Source organism: Oculina patagonica, unplaced genomic scaffold (assembly GCF_052425735.1).
Source record: "Oculina patagonica isolate OP01 unplaced genomic scaffold, crgOcupat unplaced4, whole genome shotgun sequence".
In the NCBI taxonomy this organism is placed as follows: domain Eukaryota; kingdom Metazoa; phylum Cnidaria; class Anthozoa; order Scleractinia; family Oculinidae; genus Oculina; species Oculina patagonica.
Window position 1 is genome coordinate 516,052 of NW_027558254.1, and position 19,029 is coordinate 535,080.

Here is a 19,029-nt window from a genome sequence, read left to right on the forward strand (position 1 = left end):
AACCCATAAATTCAAAAAATCACTCCTGCACGCTTAGCGTGCCTATGTTTATTATAAAACGTAATATTGTCATTTTCTCTATTTTCATGTACCTGAGAAAAACATGAGGTATCTTTCCGTCTACTAGCTCGAAAGACATCTCAGCGAAGGAGCTTCTCTCATCTTTCGTCACAGTCAATCTTAGAACATAAGTCTTTCCAGCTTCTAGTTGGCTAGTTCTGATATTAACAGAGGAGGTTACATTTTCCTCGACAAGGGAATGAATGCATTTAACAGACTCCATTGTCATAGAAGCGTTTGCCTCTGAATCACGGCAAGACCATGTAAAATTGAGCCCAGTGGTGTCTCCTGGGCCAATATTTTTGTCATAACTTAGCGAACCATTCACTGTTACATTTTCATTTGATCCCCAACGGACTTTTCTTCCGCCGTCGATAATGACTCTTATAGGAGCTGCGGTGATTTCGATGAAACCATAGTCAAAGGCACGAAGATAACGTAGAAACGCAGAATCGTAGATTGTTAATAAAGCCATAAATTTGACTTGATAGACACCGACAGGTATGGATCTCCTGTTTATAGTCCACTCTTCTGTTCCTTCACTTACCAAGGCTCCCTCTGCTGAGGACAACAGTTCTATTTCGCTTACCAGACGCCATTCCAAGACACTTTCCAAAACGATAACACCTTCGGGTAAACCTTCAATGTTCGCTTTGTGGAGACGTTTGGCAGACCGCTCAACAGGAGTGGCATGATATCTGTCCTTAGAAATATTTCCAATTGTCACTGGGAAGTCTCCTGTGAATAATTAAATAGACACGTTCAGGAATATAAGGCGGCAGAATCATAGAGCCGTGTGCGTATGAGTGTATAGGCAGAGAAAATCTTAAGTTCTGCGTAAGGGACTTTTTTTGACCATATTTGGGTGTAAGTAAACCCCATATTTGGGTTGTATTGTTCTTCCCAACTGGTTCCCAGTCTCTCACTCCTTGCTAGAGAGCAAATGACCAAAATGGCGTCCACGCGGCTGGCTGTTAAAATTTTCAATGTGGTCATTCATCCCTTTACCGATAAATACACCTTTAGGGAATTATAAATCGAAAGAGAATATCCTACAGAATATTCGACCGCCGAAAAAATGAACATCAAGGTCTTCAAAGCGATGAAATAATCTTTCGACTTTGGAGTCCTTTGATTTACGATCGAAGAGAGACATGAAAATCAAAAGCGGACTGTTGACTTCAAATAGAGTTTTCTTGACTTATGAAAATGCTGAAGTCGGGTAAATGCTTCCTTTTAGTGTTGATTGTGTTTATAGTAATTGTTTGACCGATGATTTATTCCAAATCAAATACCGTTTATATTTTATTTGGCACGCATTTTCGCTCCGCGTAGGAATAACATCAATACAAAGCGACGCTCACTAATATTACTGCATGTCATACACACAAGAAAGTCAAAAGATTTTTGCTTCTAACGGCAAATGTAATGTTAACTTGAATAAAAATTTAGTCTCCAAATAATCCTTGACCGTTCAAGTTTTGCTGTGCGTAACTGAACATGACACTTCGCATGCGAGACTGAAATCTGACCCGTGCATTACTGTCTCTGATTACTGAAAATTATTTTTAAAAAAGCATCTTAGCAGTTTTGATTTTGGGATTTGATTTATAAGAAGTTCTTGAAATGCAACTATCCCTATTGTGGACGGAAACATTTTAACCATCGCGTGTTGTATTCAACAAACAGTGATTAAACCTCATTTAATAGTTAATTATTGCCTACATTTTGTGACATTTTAACGTTGAAAAGAATTTAAAGATTTTTCAAGAGTTATCAATCTGTCAAACCCGTAGCCTGCGTAGCAGACATCTGTGTACGTTTTTTAGGTGTGTTTAAAAGAGTGCGCGATCGCGAGAATACGCGCGCTGGAAACTACGGCGCCTGCTACGCAGGCTATCAAGCCTGTGTCATTTATGAACACCAGAGAAATAGCACTTTTGTCGCATATTACCTAAAATACAATTTACCATATTTTGGTCATTTCAAATATAGTTCTATCAAAAACCATTCAATATCTGTTCTTATGAAGAAACATGAGTATTTCGCTCGTTGGCACTTACCGATAGATACAACTAGTAGTAAATAATGCGTCTGGAATGGAACGAAATACGAATAACGTCTTATGCTATTTTCATCAAGAAATAATTTCTCATGCTTCGACATGCTACTCGGTAAACTTGTAAAGGTAATAATGAAGATGAAGTATTCAACATGACACGAGCATGGGACAAAGAAAAATTTTGAGTCCCCGACGGGAATCGAGCCCATGGCCTCCCAGATACCGGTTGGGCGCTCTAACCAACTGAGCTACGAGAGACTCGTTGTGAGCTGGGCCATTTACTAGGTTGATAAGTGATACGCGTCCTACATACTGCTAGGATCAGCAATGTCGAATTCATCAAGTTTGTAGTAAATAATAAAGATGGTAAATTTTAAGCTCGGTAATAAATAATGAAGATGAAGTATTCAACATGACACGAGCATGGGACAAAGAAAAATTCTGAGGTCCCCGACGGGAATCGAACCCATGGCCTCCCAGATACCGGTTGGGCGCTCTAACCAACTGAGCTAATGGTAATGTTGAAATAGGAAATGAACTACTCGTACGTAGGATATGGTCTGTTAAACTTAAACTGCTCTCTTATTTAATGTTTTGTCTCTATTAAGTGAGTGACTCACTGTGACTCACTGTGATTGGTCACTGTGATTGGTCGATTAAACGATTGAGATATTAAGCAATTGAATGATTGATCAACTTGTCGAATGATTCAAAGGTTGATTCTGTCAGTAAATATTGTTGTATCTAAATGGAAAAGAAATCACTCACCCATGGGCTCACAATACAGCCCATCACCAGTATAATCTTCCTGACACTTGCAGGTGAAGGAACCTTCATTGTTGTAACAGTTAGCCACTCCATGACAGTTGTGGGTTGTGGTTGCACATTCATCGATGTCTGTTGATTGAGTTTCATTCAAGTTTATTCTATCAATACTTCTATTTTAGTTTAATTTTAACAAGTTTAAAAAAGTCTAGTTACATTTTAACAGGGGATCCCAATATTCTCACTATTCCGCACTGTTCTCGCGGCTTTGCCGCTCGCGTTCGAGGTTCGTTTGCCTTTAAACAAAGCACTTGCGAGCGAAATCCTGCCTCTATGCAGGCTACGTCGATTTTTTTAGATAACTCCACATACGGCTTCAAACATTTAGTTTTCTTAGTACGCCTTGAATGCAACACAATTTAATTAGCTGTTATGGAATTTAACACAAACAGATGACCTTTTCTCCTCTTCCTTCTCTTTTGATCAGTATTTTCTTACAGTACACGCAAGTAAATTTGCCGACTACATAAAAAAGAGACATTAAATTTCAATTAACTCTATGTAGTAGATAAAATATGAGCGGGAGATCTGTATGGGCGGTTACAATATTACTTGTAAACGACTGAAAAAGATTTTTACAGAAATATGCGGAAAGCGGAAAGGATGAAAGGAACAGGACTCTGACTAAGCAATTTTAATTATTGGCTCTCTGACCGCCTAGCTAAGGCGTGCAATGAATCATTTAAAAATCTATCATTTTTTAATATTGTGTTATTACAATGATCGATCACGTCACGAATCGCTGTTAAATACCAGCACATTTGATAAAAACGAACAGACAGACATCACATCATATTTGGTTGGTAACGTAATGTCTCCAGGTTCAATCTCTTCAAGAGCAGGACAAGCGTGAAACAAGGTATAAAATAAACTCTGCCTTACCGGATCAATTTACATCATTTCCTTTATATCTTTGCCTTTTTATATTTCCGTTTTATTTTCCTTTTTATATCTTTTTAATGTCTGGTTCACATTCTATTGTGAACGGTACGTACAACCGTCACAAAAGTTAGAACAAAACAAGACAAAACGAAAGCGAAAAATAAAAAAAATTAACAAACAAAGCAAAAATAGATGCAGCCTTACCTGAACAGTTCATGCCATCTCCTTCATATCCTGACAGACAAGTACAATTAAATGAGCCAAACATGTTATTACACTGAGCGTTAACGTCACAGTTATGTTCTCCATTTTGACACTCGTCCAGATCTGAAAAAAGACCAAGCTGCCATTTAACAAGAAACAGTCAAAAAATATTACTATGTTAATGTCGTAACGCCTGGTTCACCCTTTGTTGTGAACAGGTGAAGCATCAAACAAAGCTAATAAAAAACGAATACAGCATTACCAGAAAAGTTCAAGCCCTCTCCTACATATGCGTTAAGTCAAGTACAATTTTATGAGCCAAACGTGTTGTTACACTGAGCATTCAAGTCACAGTCATGTGCTTCATTTTCACATTCGTCCACATCAACGAAAAAGACAGTGTACCATTGATCATGAAGAAAGAACTACTCATTAGATATCAACAAACAACGAATGCAGTCTTACCAAAACAGTTTAGGCCATCTCCTTCATATCCTTGCAAACAAGTACAGTTAAATGATCCAAACGTGTTGTTACACTGAGCATTCACATCACAGTTATGTTCTACATTTTGACATTCATCAGCATCTGCCAAAAGGCCAGTGTACCATTCAGATAACAAGGAACAAATATTAAATATCATCTTATTCATAAAGTAATACCTCGTACACTTTTTTTGTGAACAGGACAAGCGTCAAACAAACTATAGTTAAGAAGAATGTAGCCTTACCAGAACAGTTCACGCCATCTCCTTCATATCCTTGCAGACAAGTACAGTTAAATGATCCAAACGTGTTATTACACTGAGCATTATCGTCACAGTTATGTTCTACATTTTGACATTCGTCCACATCTGTGAAAAGAAAACGGTGCCATTTAAAAAAAGGAGCAGTCATTAACTACCTTTTTTATTCATTTAGTAATGTCTGGTTCACATTCTGTTGTGAACGGTACGTACAGCCGCCAAGCAAGCTAGAATAAAACAAGACAAAACGGAAGCAAAAAATATAAAGCAAACAAACAAAGCAAAAATAGATGTAGCCTTACCTGAACAGTTCATGCCATCTCCTACATATCCTGGCAGACAAGTACAATTGAATGAGCCAAACATGTTGTTACACTGAGCGTTCACGTCACAGTTATGTTCTCCATTTTGGCATTCATCAACATCTTCAAAAAGCCCAGCATACCATAAATACAACAAGGAAAAGACATTTAATATCATTTGTTTCATAAAGTAATACCTGGTTCACTTTTTGTCGTGAAAAAGACAAGCGTCAAACAAACAATAATAAAAAAAACAGTCAAACCTGAACAGTTCATTAAATATTATAAAATATAAAATATTATTAAGTATTAAATATTATTTGATTCATAAAGTAATACCTGGTTCACTTTTTGTTTTGAAAAAGACAAGCGGCAAAAAAACAATAACAATAAAAAAGAAAGCAGTCAAACCGTACCGGAACAGTTCACGCCATCCCCAAAAAATCCTTTCAGACAAGAACAGTTAAATGAGCCAAGCGTGTTGTTACACTGAGCATTCACGTCACAGTTGTGTTCTCCATTTTGACATTCGTCCACATCTGCGAAAGGAAAACGGTGCCAGCCATTAACTACTTTTTGATCCATTTAGTAATATCTGGTTCACATTCTGTTGTGAACGGCACGTACAACTGTCAAACAAGTTAGAACAAAACAAGTCAAAACGAAAGCCAAAAACAAACAAACAACCAAAGCAAAAATAGATGCAGCCTTACCAGAACAGTTCATGCCATCTCCTTCAAATCCTTGCAGACAAGTACAATTGAATGAGCCAAACATGTTGCTACACTGAGCATTCACACCACAGTCGTTTTCTTCACTTTGACATTCGTCCACATCTGGGAAAAGAGCACATTGCCATTATTTAAAAAAAAGCAGCAGCATAAATGGTACTATTATTTAATTTATTAAGTAACGCCTGGTTCACTTTTTTTCTTAAAAGGACAAAAGTCAAACAAATAAAAAAAAATTAAAAAATTGCAGTCTTACCAAAACAGTGCACGCCATCTCCTTCATATCCTTGCAGACAAGTACAGTTAAAAGAGCCAAACGTGTTGTTACACTGAGCATTCACGTCACAGTTATGTTCTCCATTTTGACATTCTTCGACATCTGTGAAAAGTGCACAGTGCTATTAAATGGTACTTCATGTATTTCTCTATTTATCAAGTAATTCGACGTTAACTTTCCTTTTGTAATAAACGCCCTCTAAGAGGACATGTGGTACTGTCTGTAGTAAATAAGAACGACAATGATGAGAGACGAGTTGTACCTTTAAATTTATTGAAGAGTACCTTACTGGTACTTAATTTCGCAGGTGCTAAATTTCGCAATTTTGAAGAGACAGTATTTACCAGTGTTTTATTTTCGCGATTTGGACAAAAAAATACTGTAAAAAACATGGAATATATGTAAAAAACGTAACAAAATACGTTTCGCGGGTCTGTTTAAAACCCAACTAAGAATGTATTTAAAATTGATACTGAACTGGTTGTCTAGTGGTTAGAGTAGTCGCCCTTGGTGCGTTTGACATCGGATCCGAATCGACTATATCACGTAGTGAATAGTCTTTGTTTAGCAAAAATTGGGAATGCCAGTTTTAACTAAAATAGGCCTTGTAGCAAAACCGTTGCCATGGCAATGGCATAACTGGTGGTATCTTGTGTTTTGTGTAATGTATATTTCTGGTGCCAAGTTTGAGGAACACCGCTCTAATATTTCTGGAGATATTCTTCATTCAGTGTTTTATCTTCTTGTGGAACGATTTGTGACGTCATCACTTCCCTCATTTGCATAATATAAAAACGTAAATATCTGAGATCCCATAAACTATATCCATACCGTAGCATTCTAGACCATTTCCCGAATATCCCTGCCAACAAGTACAGTTATACGACCCAATACTGTTGCCACACTGAGCGTTCGCATCACAGTCGTGCGTGCCAGTTTGGCATTCGTCAAGATCTGCGAAAGAAGCAGTCATATACCAATAATCAACGAGACAGCAATCGAATCGACCTGATATGAAGTCTTTGTTATGCTGGCATTTGAATTTATAGACTATTTCAGATGTCTGTAAATAATTGAAGAATAGGGCCAAATTTTAAGTGAAATACCTTTGCCCCTATACTTTTACTAACACTTGGCAAAAATGACAAACAAACAAACAAATAAAAAATATATCAATTTTAACAAACAGAGCGAAGTTAACCTAAACAAAATGAGGCAAATTATCAATGTGCCTCCTACGTACCGGGACACTTCACACCATCTCCTGAATATCCTTCAAGACAAGTACAGTTAAATGAGCCAAACGTGTTATAGCACTGCGCATTCACGCTGCAATTGTGTCTTCCATTGTCGCATTCATCTTCATCTGAAATTTAACCAGTAAACAATTATTTGCTTAAACTGAAGAGTCGAATGAAATTGATAAATCGTATTGACCACTTATACCGTCAATGACTGGCTGCAAGGCTTCAGGAGTCATCTTAAGGATTTACAGTGACGAGGAGAACAATTGAACTTAAATAAACTAGAAACGTCCTCCGTCGAGTGTTCAGGCCATTCATGGTCATGTTTTTGGATTAGGCGCCAGGCATTTCCTAGCCTGTCTCCATCCACGAGAATAATAATAATTGCAAATGGATAAGAAGTGTTTAAAATCATATGAATTTTCTATGTTGCAAACTAACACGTAATGTTCTTGCATAATTTCCAATAAAAGGTGAGATCTTCTACATTACCTTTAATACAGCCATACAGCTCCACTCTCATTGCTATGTGAGCATACCAAGATACTGGCCGGAAACGGATATAGCGAGCCGTGATTGGCGGGTTTATTTCATGGTAAACAACAGTGTTTTGGTCTGTATTACCCACAAAATCCTACATCAGCAAGATCAAAGGATCAAAGATCAGTTGATAGCCATGTTACTTAGATGTAACTCAAAAACTAAACTTCATATTAAGAGTTGACTAAAAATACGTAACATATTAATAACTAGAGGCGGACATAATTTTATATCCTCAACTGAGCGAAAGACAAATTCAGAAACTTATAAAAACGCATAATTATTTAAATTAAAATATCTCATTCTGAACGCAACGTATTTAGGACATGTTCTGGACAGCGGTTTTTGGACGATGATGCAACAGACAATCCTTTTCCGCAAAATGGACGCTATGGCAATCACGACTTCCATGCCGTGGAATCACATATTATAAAGGGGTTCAATACTCTTAACTAAAAATCTAAAAGCAGCGCGTTTATCCGAAAATTTCGTCATCGTCGTGTAGTTATAAGAACGCAGAATTTTGTGATACGTGCTACTTTTTAGTGCTAAAATGCAAATGATTGTACCACGATTTTCAACTGGCCCACATTAGAATTGTAAATGAGGAAAAACAAAGAACGACCAAGTCAACAAACGAGACAGACTAACTCCCGAGTTAGGATTTCGAGTTGGATTTTCGAGTTGCATTTTCGAGTTAGGATTTTGCGTTGGATTTTCGAATTGGATTTTCGAGCTAGGATTTTATTGACAAAGCAAAACCCATTACAATTATTGAAAGCTAACCGTAAACAGGCTTACCGGAGTGCATAGTAGGCTAACCGAAGTAAATAGTAGGCTAACCGGAGTGTGTAGTAGGCTAACCGGAGTGCATAGTAGGCTAACCGAAGTGAATAGTAGGCTAAACGGAATGTTTAGTACGGTTTTGCTTGAAATTTAACTCGAAATCCTAACTCGAAATCCAACTCGAAATCCTAACTCGAAATCCTAACTTGAAATCTAACTCGAAATGCTAACTCGAAATCCAACTCGAAAATCCAACTCGAAATCCTAACTCGGTAAATAGGCAACCTCTCAACAAACAACCCCGAAACAATAGAGCAAGAACAATAGCTCCGACCGGCGCGGGAATATTCGATCGCCACGTTTTCATTACCATTTCTGTGATGGTTTTATTTCATAACAAACACCACATATTGACACCAAGAACCTTTCCGGAGAAATATTCGCTTCTAAAGTCAAAACTTAGAAAACCATTTTTTTACTACAATAATAAAACTCTCACTGGTCCCATGTTGTTATTGTTTTGGCAAGTTCACAAAGAAAGGAGCTGCTCATTCGCTTTAGAGACATCCGCTGACTACCGCCCCGATGATTGCTGTGCAAGTTGTGAGAGCATCGCTCAATTTTCATGTAAGAGAATGCATGGGAAGTTGCTTCCCCCCCCCCCCCCCCTTGGTTCTGGATGTTCCTTCTTTTCTGTTCGCATGTTCTGACAGCTGTTTATTTTAATAGATTTTTATAAAGTAACGATGTCGAACTCCCCTGTAAATTAAGCCTACCATTATTGAGATATGTCCCTGTTCCATGTAGTAATAGAAGTTCACCCCATCATCACTGTACTGCAGATTGTATTTGGTAACCCACTGAGCAAACCCACTTCTTCCTTGCGTTGCTACACCTGTTACATTAGCGTATTTATTCTTCAGATCAACTTGGAGCCATTGTTTATCGTCAAGTATGCCCACTACCCATCCCCCTGCATGTCCACCAGCTTCTGGGAAGTGCAATCGTGCCTGTATCGCGGCGTGATACAAGTCTGCTTGTGAAGATGCAGTAATCTGTTCGTCTTTGATTTCTCTGTTCTCCATACCAAGAGCATCTTGACATTCTAAGGGTTTAATGAGATATGAGATATCAATTAAAGTTATGGAGAGCCAGTCGTATGTATTGGTATGTATACAGTGTGGGCAAGTGCGTCGAAGCGGTTTTGTTACGAATCCTATTTGAAAAAATCAGACAGCATCAACTAACGATAAAAGGCGACGTTTTGCTGTCTTCGTGACGCCATTGTCAAGGTGACGTATGTATAAAATTTATATTACAAAAGGTGTTTGTGTACTTTTATTTTCGCACTCTCTGTTATGTTAATGTGCGCTAGCACTGCTTTAAATACTTTATATAATTTGCATTTTATAGGTGTAACCTTGACAATGGCGTCATAAAGACACCGAAACGTTGCCTTTTATCGTTACTTTTGCTTGTCTGTATTAACCAAACCTTTGTTTGAAAATTATTTTGTTAAATTCATATCGATCTCCTTGTGGATTTGTGGCCACATTTGGAATATACTTTTTCATTCAACTTTGAAATTGTTTTCGCGGTGCAATTCTTGATGCCCGTTTATTCAACCTTCCGAAATTTAACATGTATTATTGACGGTGCTTTATCGCGCTATTTTTTATGTTTAACAAGTCCATTCGTTAGTTTGTTATCTTCTGTTTTTTTTTAGCTTTCTTTTAACCCTATTCAGACCAGACTTTTTTTTTGGGGGGGGGGTTCGGAAGCCCCCCCCCCCTATGTAACTTCCAGAATATTTAAGCAATCAAAATGCAACTTATAGGATGTATTGTATGTCTCAAAATCTTTCTTTTGGTATACCTCACGTGGGATGGTGACAATTACATCATGATGTCAAAACAGCCGCCATCTTGGATCAGCCATCTTGGATTTTAAAATTTTTCCAAAATGCCAGAAAACCACCCAAAATTACTGCAAAGTACTCAAAATCAATAAAAATGTGCTTTAAAACCATAAAAATGTAAAAATAATTCCATTAAAGTTAATTTTTATTAACAGAAACACGCAAAATTACAAATTTGGGAAAAAATGCGTGTCAAAATGCCGTTGCCATGACGATGTCAAGTTCCTGACACATCATCCAACCCTACCAAAGTATTGCCAGGTAAATTTTGAAAAAACTCGGAAAGTTTGGCAGCGTTTTGTTGAATCTTAAAAAAAGTTGTAGGAGTTCAAAGTCACCGCGGGCCTCAAAAGCCCCCCCCCCCCCCCCCCCCCCAACCCGGTCTGAATATTGTTAAAGTGATGAGATGACAAAATTGATCAGACAACTGGCAAACATCTTATTTTGCGGATAACGCAAAAGCTATGTATACATGTAACTAGTACAAAAATCGTTCTCCAAAGTATAGTCTATGCGAACACTTAAACCATGTCCATACCGTAGCATTCCAGGCCATCTCCTGAATATCCTTGGAGACAAGTACAGTTATACGACCCAATAATGTTGTCACACTGAGCGTTAACATCACAGTCGTGCGTGCCAGTTTTGCATTCGTCAAGATCTGCGAAAGAACCAGTCGGATACCAATAATCAACGAAACAAAAATCGAATTCATCTGATATAAAGTTTTTCTTAGGCTGGTCTTTATACTTATGGAAAATATTTCAGATGTCTGCACATGATTCACGAATAAGGTAAAATGTTAAGTAAAATACCTATGCCCCTATACCTTTACTGGCACTTGACAAAAAATGGCAAGGAAACAAGCAAACAAAAATGGCAAACAAAACCAACAAAGTGAAGTCAAGCAAATAAAACGAGCCAAAACATTGGTCGCCCACTACCTCTATGAAAGATACATGTCATTGGTTTTTAAACAATAAATAACAGTTACACCAAAACTCCTAGCCCTAGAAAACAATAGTGGTAGTGTTACAAAGGGTAAATGAAAATTGAGGTTCTAGAGAGGTAGTGGCTAATTACAAATCATCAATATCCCTTCTACATACCGGAACACCGCACACCATCTCCTAAATACCCTTGAAGACAAGAACAGTTAAATGAGCCAAACGTATTGATGCATTGCGCGTTCATGCTACAGTTGTGTGTTCCATTTTGGCATTCGTCGTTATCTGCGTTAAAATAAATAAACAATAAATTGTTAACACAGAAGAGTCGACTGAAAATTAAATGGGGCAAAATAGGGCTGCCATAAATGTCACTGATCTACCTTATTATAGGAAATTAACGCTTGTGTTAATTAAGGTATTTGAAATTAACGCGACTTAAATTAACGCGAATTGAAGGAAAAATTACTTCCCAATAACGGAAATTAACGCGAAAGAGGGGGTAAAAATTTCAAAATGAAGGAAATTAACGCGACGTACACAACTGGAACAAGTTTATTTCAACACTTGCAGGCGTATAATCTTAAACGCAAACAATGTTCGTGGTACTTTTCCCACTTTGAGCGTTCTTCGCAGTATCAATGATAGTGGCAGATAAAACAATGCTTTTTCCTTGGAGTCGGCAAGAACTTCTGGACTGCAACGAGAAATTGGGGCACAAATAATGGAAATTAACGTCATGGAAATTAACGCTCCACTTAATTAACGGTGCGGAAATTACCGTAACTTAAATTAACGCGACTTAAATTAACGCGAATGTTTAAAATTCGCGTTAATTTCATGACGCGTTAATTTCCTATAATAAGGTAATTTTGAGATCTGTTTAAGTGATTTGTTGGATGATCTTGACTGGGGAAGGTTAGAAAGCAAAATAACATAACAGTTAGCCATAATTTTGTATAAAGCCAATAAAACTTTACAGCATCGTACCTGAGGCAGATTTTTTACCAATATCCCAAGTGTACACACACGCAATCTCAGAAACTCTGAGTCATTTTTTTTTTAAATCTCCAGACCTGGAATTGAGTCTGCAAAAGGGAGTCTACACTGTCTACAGGGGATCTAATCAGTGGAACATGATCCCCTCAGTGATAAGACAGCTGCCCAGTTGGAATATTCTTAAAATTTCAATGCTTAGGAAAAAAAATTAGTAACTGAAGAATCCACTTTTATTATTTTTAGCTTTCTAAGTTAAGTAGTTCCGTACTTAATGTACAGTGGCTTATATTCACATGTATTATGAAGACCGGTAACATGTAAATATGATAATGATAATGCATGTATGTGTAGCAAATATGTGTTCAAATGCGCTCTACACATACTACTTATTAACCGAGAGTGAGGTCATTACAGGGGAATCTCAGACCGAGACCTTGATGTATTGACCGAGCGACAGCGAGGTCAATACATCAAGGTCGAGGTCTGAGATTCCCCTGTAATGACCGAACGGACGAGGTTAATAAGTTATTTATTATATGGCCTTTAAGCACTATTCAAAAAAAGAGTATAATCAAGGGAAAAAACACTGGAGGTAAAACTCGCTCTCTGTGGCTCTCTTCGTCGCTCATACTAAAGAAGTATCGGTATGCTTGCATTTTTCTTTCAGTTATTGAAAAGATAGTTATATTTTGTCGGCATTTTTTGTTGTTTTTGCCCCCTCGCTAGTAGCGTTTACTCACAACTCAAAAAACCGTCGAGCCGAGAAAAAATTTCATAATGCCCGGGCATTACAAGAAAATAATGCCCGCTCAGCAGCCAATCAGAGCGCGCGTACTATTGTAGCCATATAATAAATACTGGTATTACTACACACAAAGGCCAGACCACAACACCGGCTGCTTCGTGCCCTACTATTTTTAATGAACGATTTCGTTTTTAAATAAACATTGATTATGATGATGATGATGATGATGATGATGATGATGATGGTGGTGATGATGATGATAATGACGACGACGACTACGATGATGATGATGATGATGATGATGATGACGATGATGTTGATTAAATAGTAGACCATATCATATGAGAATTAACAAAGTAACACACTTAGTTGCTGAATAACTTTTATGAAAAAAGTTCTTCTAAATTACCTTCAATACAGCCATACAGCTCCGCTCTCATTGATATGTGTCCATACCAAGTTACTGGTCGAATACGGATAAAGCGTGCTATGATTGATGGTTGAAGTTCATGGTAAACAATACTTTTCCAGTCTGTGTTGCCATCGAACGTCTGTGTAAATAATTTAACTTTATTTAACGTTGGAAAAATGTAACAGTTTACCATTCTCACTCATTAATTATGCCGCTCATTGTCCGGCGTGGATAAGATATGGGAAAAGATTGTGGCCGAGGCAATGAGCGACTGGGTGAGAAAGCACTATAGCTGTGTATTACGTCGCCGAAGGGGAGGTGGGAGGGTCGAAAATTTGTTCGGACTTCCCGGCTTGCGTATCTCTTTCGAAATGTCCCGAAACTAAGCAAAGAGATCTTTAAATACCGCGATTGTGCACATGCTGATTAGGCATTACATAATACAACTATCTATAAACAAACAGGGTTATGTAATCCACGCACTTGTGAATTCCGCGTCATAATTATGAATGAGAATAGTTTACCATTCTCACTCATTAATTATGCCGCTCATTGTCCGGCGTGGATAAGATATGGGAAAAGATTGTGGCCTACGGCTGCTCACGCACCTTGCTGCTTCAGTATAAACGCCAAAAGATCTCCGCATTTACAGGAAATAATCCACAAAATACACCTTCTCCCCAAAACTCAGAAAACCCCTCAAACCCAACCGGTATATCCAACCACGAGAGAGGCCCAACCCAGCTAGTGGGGTTACTTCCCTATACCATATCATAGCATGTATTTAGATCGTGGCTTATAATGAGAGTGAAGTTAAGAGTAAAGAAAACGCCAAGACCTAAGGCGGACAGAATAACACCAGTGATGTCTGCCGAGAAAGGAAAAAAGGAAGGAAAAAAAAGGGAAAAACCCCACTAGCCAAGCCGGACCAGGAATCCGTCGTAAACGGATTATAGGGTGTAAATTAGAATACCCTTCTGATCGCGACAAGGCCAGTGGAGGGGGTGGACTGACCATTTTTTTATTATTTTAAAATGACATAATATTTTGAATTGTTAAAATTCTAGCTAGGGGAGAAGTAAAGGATAAACATAACTCCCGTATAACCCAGGTTGTAGCGTCTAAACGTGGATAAAATGCTTAACTCCGTGGATAAAAACGGCCGACCGGCGAGCTTTTAATAATTACAAACTAAACCTACAGAAATATACAATTGTCTATTTAAAGTTCCGCACTGGGATGTGTTAGGTAACAAACCTTACGTTAGCCCAACGTGTTAACACTTTAACCTAAGCTCATAAACACTCAAAGAGCAGAAAGCTCTTAAACAAAAGTCCACACAACTACTGTATTTTTCTTGACATGAAAGCTTATCAATTCCAGACCGATAAACCATAACAAAGCACCTAACACACCAACACTTAAAAGGACCGACACATGACTGTTGCCAAATACCCTCGATACCCAATTCAAACTTTAAACAAAGACGACGCATGGCTCTTGCCAACTTAGCTCGACACACGAGCACACTTGAGACCAAAACCGTAACACGTCGTGAAACAAATTGTGCTCAACAAAGGAGCGAACATAGCTATAGCCGACACACGGCATGTTCCAATTTCTACTCGACACACGAGCGAACGTTTTAGCTACAACCAACAGACAGCATCTGCCAATTTCTGCTCGACATACGAGCGAACGTTTTAGCTATAACAGCCGACACACGGCGTCTGCCAATCTCTGCTCGACACACGAGCGACGGAACGTTTTAGCTATTACAGCCGACACACGGCGTCTGCCAATCTCTGCTCGACACACGAGCGACGGAACGTTTTAGCTATTACAGCCGACAAACGGCATCTGCCAATTTCTGCTCGACACACGAGCGAACGAAAGCTACTACAGCCAACACACGGCGTCTGCCAATCTCTGCTCGACACACGAGCGAACATAAGCTACTAAAGCCGTAATAAACGGGGTCCGCTAATAAATTGCCATAAACAGAACTAGATATAAAGCACACTACGCGATAAACAAACGAGATAGCAAGCGAAAAAGAAAGCATATAAATGTTTTAAAATACCGAGTAATTGTTGTATACGTTGTCCCGCTTCTCCGGAATGCTGTGGAACTGGAAAAGCGGCAGAGACTGGATATAAGCTGAAATACAGTGTAAGTCCTGTAGTTTTTATAGCAGCAGCAGGGTAGGTACAGCCATTTACTTGCTTGGGCTTCGGCGACGTACGGCGAGAGTATAAGAAAATTCGTTCGGACTTCCCGGCTTGCGTATCTCTTTCGAAATGTCCCGAAACTAAGCAAAGAGATCTTTAAATACCGCGATTGTGCACATGCTGATTAGGCATTACATAATACAACTATCTATAAACAAACAGGGTTATGTAATCCACGCACTTGTGAATTCCGCGTCATAATTATGAATGAGAATAGTTACACAATGGCAAGCCTGCAGCCCTTTCACTCGAGATCGACATAAAATCGGCAACGAAACTTGGCATTCTAGAGGTAAGAAAACCAGAGAGTGGGAAGCCCCTTATATCATGGATGAGTACTATTGGCCGCCAATTTACCCATACATCAGGCCTAGGCCCAGTTGTTCCAGGGGTGGACAACATTATCTACGGGATTAATCACTTTCCAGTGGATAAGTGTTAACAGAACATACTTCGCTGCCCACTGATCGGGATAGTGATTTATCCGGTTGATAGCGATATCCATGGCCACCTCTTGAACAACTGGGGCCAGTTAAACCACAAATAAAAAATGGGAAACATAAATGTCCGTGTGCTGCGTGGCACTTGTCAAAGTACAAAGTTAAAAATGTTCTAACTAGATGAGTAGTAAGTGCCTTTAGTGCCTTTCGGGCTCAGCCCTTCATCAGTGAAAAGTCGCTTCCAACTGATGGAGGGCTGAGCCCAAAACGTATGGGACGTAATTCTTACTGTGAGATCTATCAACGAGTTTTATTGTTTTATCTTTAGTTGGGATCAAAGTTCGGTCATTTGAAATTATCGAACTGCTCGTATCCAAGGCTTTCGGGGTTGAAGTGAGCAAAAAAAAGTATAGGAAACACCAGGTATCGCCATGAAGGAAAACACCAATAATAAAAATACTACTGAAAATACTGGAACCAGTAGTGCGATCGGTAGAAGACATTTAAAGAAGATTGTTTTAAGCCGATCTGTTTTTCTTTTCTAAATTTTCGGTGACATCTGTTCACCTTCATCAGAGTTAGTGAAAGTTTGTTGGAGCTCGCGCTACCAATCCATGCGTTAGTGCTCATGGTCCTTGCGCGGAGCCGAACATGATCCAGGCCGCGCGAGCAATAGCGAATCAGCAATTAAACAGCATGCTGAGTCAACGGAACATAACATCCATCCTAAGGACGCCCAGATCCTCGAGCGTGGTGTAGTCAATTACAGCAAGAGGCTTTTCTTGGAGTCGTGGCACTCCACTTTGGACAGCGATGCTATCAACGAACGCAAAGCTTTTCCTCGCGCTTATGTGCCGTTAATTCAAAATTAAAATGTCGCACTAACGCATGGATTGGTAGCGCGAGCTCCAACAAACTTTCACTAACTCTGATGAAGGTGAACAGATGTCACGGAAAATTTAGAAAAGAAAAACAGATCGGCTTAAAACAATCTTCTTTAAATAAAAATACTGCTTTGATTCATTCTGAGCTTACTTCACCTTGATAGCACTTTGTCCCTGTTCACTGTAGTATTGCAAGCTCAATTCATCGTTACCGTACTGCAGATTGTACGTTTTCACCCAATAAGCAACCTGGTCTCTTCCTTGGGTCGCTACTCCTGTTATATTGGCCAGTCTGTTACCCAGATATATCTGCAGCCATTGATTTATATCATTTCTGGTTGCTGTCCAAGCTCCTGCTAGATTGCTTGCTGGAAAGTGCAGTCTGCCTTGGATGGCGTGGTGACCGTCATATTCAGTAGATGCAGTAATTTTATTGTCTGAAAGTACACCGTCTTCCATGCCGAGTGGCCCTATACATTCTAAATGTAGATATAAAATAAAATGTGATTTCACCTCTTCTATACAGTCTATACAGTGCCTGGTGTACAGTAAGCGAGGCAGGCATTATTTTTCTTGTTAGATAGCAGAAACATCGGCTACACTTTCACTTCCCTAGAAAAGTAAAGGGACATCAATCAGTTGATCCCTCGTACCCTATTGATACGTAGACATAATTAAGTTCAACCTGTGCATTGAGAGCACATGGACCGTTCATGTAAATTTGATTGTTCCCTACGAAGTCATACTGTTGTTAAATCCAGCAAGGTCGCCAAATCGAGAGCGTGCGCTTCATACGAAAACAAAATGCTTGAAGTGACGACATGAAAATATTTTGCTTTCTCCTTTGCACATGCACGAGAAACCTTTTATAAAATACCTTGAAAACATCCGTAGAGCTCTACCCTCATTGATACGCCAACATACCAAGCAACTGGTCGGAAACGGATGTAACATGCCCTAATTGGTGGCTTAAGTTCATGATAAACGATAGTGTTCTGGTCTGTGTTTCCAACAAATTCCTAAATTAATGATGAGAAAAAATTTGAGGAAAATTAACATCCGCATTACGCGTTATAAGGACTAAGTTATTACAAAGGAAATATTATCAAATGTAAACGCTCAAACCCATTGATGACTAGTATGAGAAATTATCCAATGATAGCGATGTATGTGGTTCACTTGTTGTTGTTGGCGTTGTTGTTGTTCCTTCTTGTGATGTTTTGTGGAATTCAGAATGTTACAATTTAAGTCGCGTTAATTTCAAAGACCTTAATTTACTGGAGCGTTTATTTCCTATAACAAGGTGTTCGCCGAAAATCACTTTTCCTTCTGCGAATAATTGTTAAGTCAAATACTTGACACGTGTCACTAAATCTTCGTATTGTCCGTTTAACATGACACAAAATGAGCGTGGAGCTCACTTTACCTTTTTTGAGCTTCGATCGTGTTCCGTGTAGTAAGCGAAGTTCACTCCGTAGTCACTGTACTGGAGATTATATTTGGTAACCCAATGGCATGCACCACTTCTACCCTGTGTTGCAACGCCCGTTATCAGAGTTTGATTCCCAAGGTAAATCTGGAGCCATTGATTGCCATTATTAGAACCCGCTGTCCACGCTCCCTCTTTGACTCCGGATTTCAAAAAGTTCAGTCTTCCCTGGACAGCAGCATGGTTCGGACTCAATTCCGAAGAGGCACTGATTTGTCCACCAGAGACTCCACCGTCTTCCATTCCAAGAGATTTATGACATGGTAGAGGCTCTATGTTAACAGTAAAACGACAGACCTTACAATA

The 19,029-nt window shown here is 38.9% G+C and overlaps 1 protein-coding gene across 1 annotated transcript in view; it reads right to left on the bottom strand.

Annotated features, from left to right (window-relative positions):
• The window catches only part of LOC144640643 (polycystin family receptor for egg jelly-like), a 37,568-nt gene that overhangs the window by 18,088 nt on the left and 451 nt on the right, over nt 1-19,029 (bottom strand). The window contains exons 2-18 of the mRNA XM_078499735.1: nt 18,661-18,995; nt 18,112-18,253; nt 17,391-17,713; nt 13,677-13,818; nt 11,686-11,808; nt 11,115-11,237; nt 9,435-9,763; nt 7,825-7,966; nt 7,332-7,454; nt 6,920-7,042; nt 6,068-6,190; nt 5,794-5,916; nt 5,497-5,619; nt 5,081-5,203; nt 4,764-4,886; nt 2,891-3,019; nt 93-798 (exon numbers count right to left, since the gene is read on the bottom strand). Of these exons, the coding sequence (XP_078355861.1) occupies nt 93-798; nt 2,891-3,019; nt 4,764-4,886; nt 5,081-5,203; nt 5,497-5,619; nt 5,794-5,916; nt 6,068-6,190; nt 6,920-7,042; nt 7,332-7,454; nt 7,825-7,966; nt 9,435-9,763; nt 11,115-11,237; nt 11,686-11,808; nt 13,677-13,818; nt 17,391-17,713; nt 18,112-18,253; nt 18,661-18,966 (3,326 nt within the window). The 5' untranslated portion in view covers nt 18,967-18,995. The remainder of the gene's footprint in view (nt 1-92; nt 799-2,890; nt 3,020-4,763; nt 4,887-5,080; nt 5,204-5,496; nt 5,620-5,793; nt 5,917-6,067; nt 6,191-6,919; nt 7,043-7,331; nt 7,455-7,824; nt 7,967-9,434; nt 9,764-11,114; nt 11,238-11,685; nt 11,809-13,676; nt 13,819-17,390; nt 17,714-18,111; nt 18,254-18,660; nt 18,996-19,029) is intronic.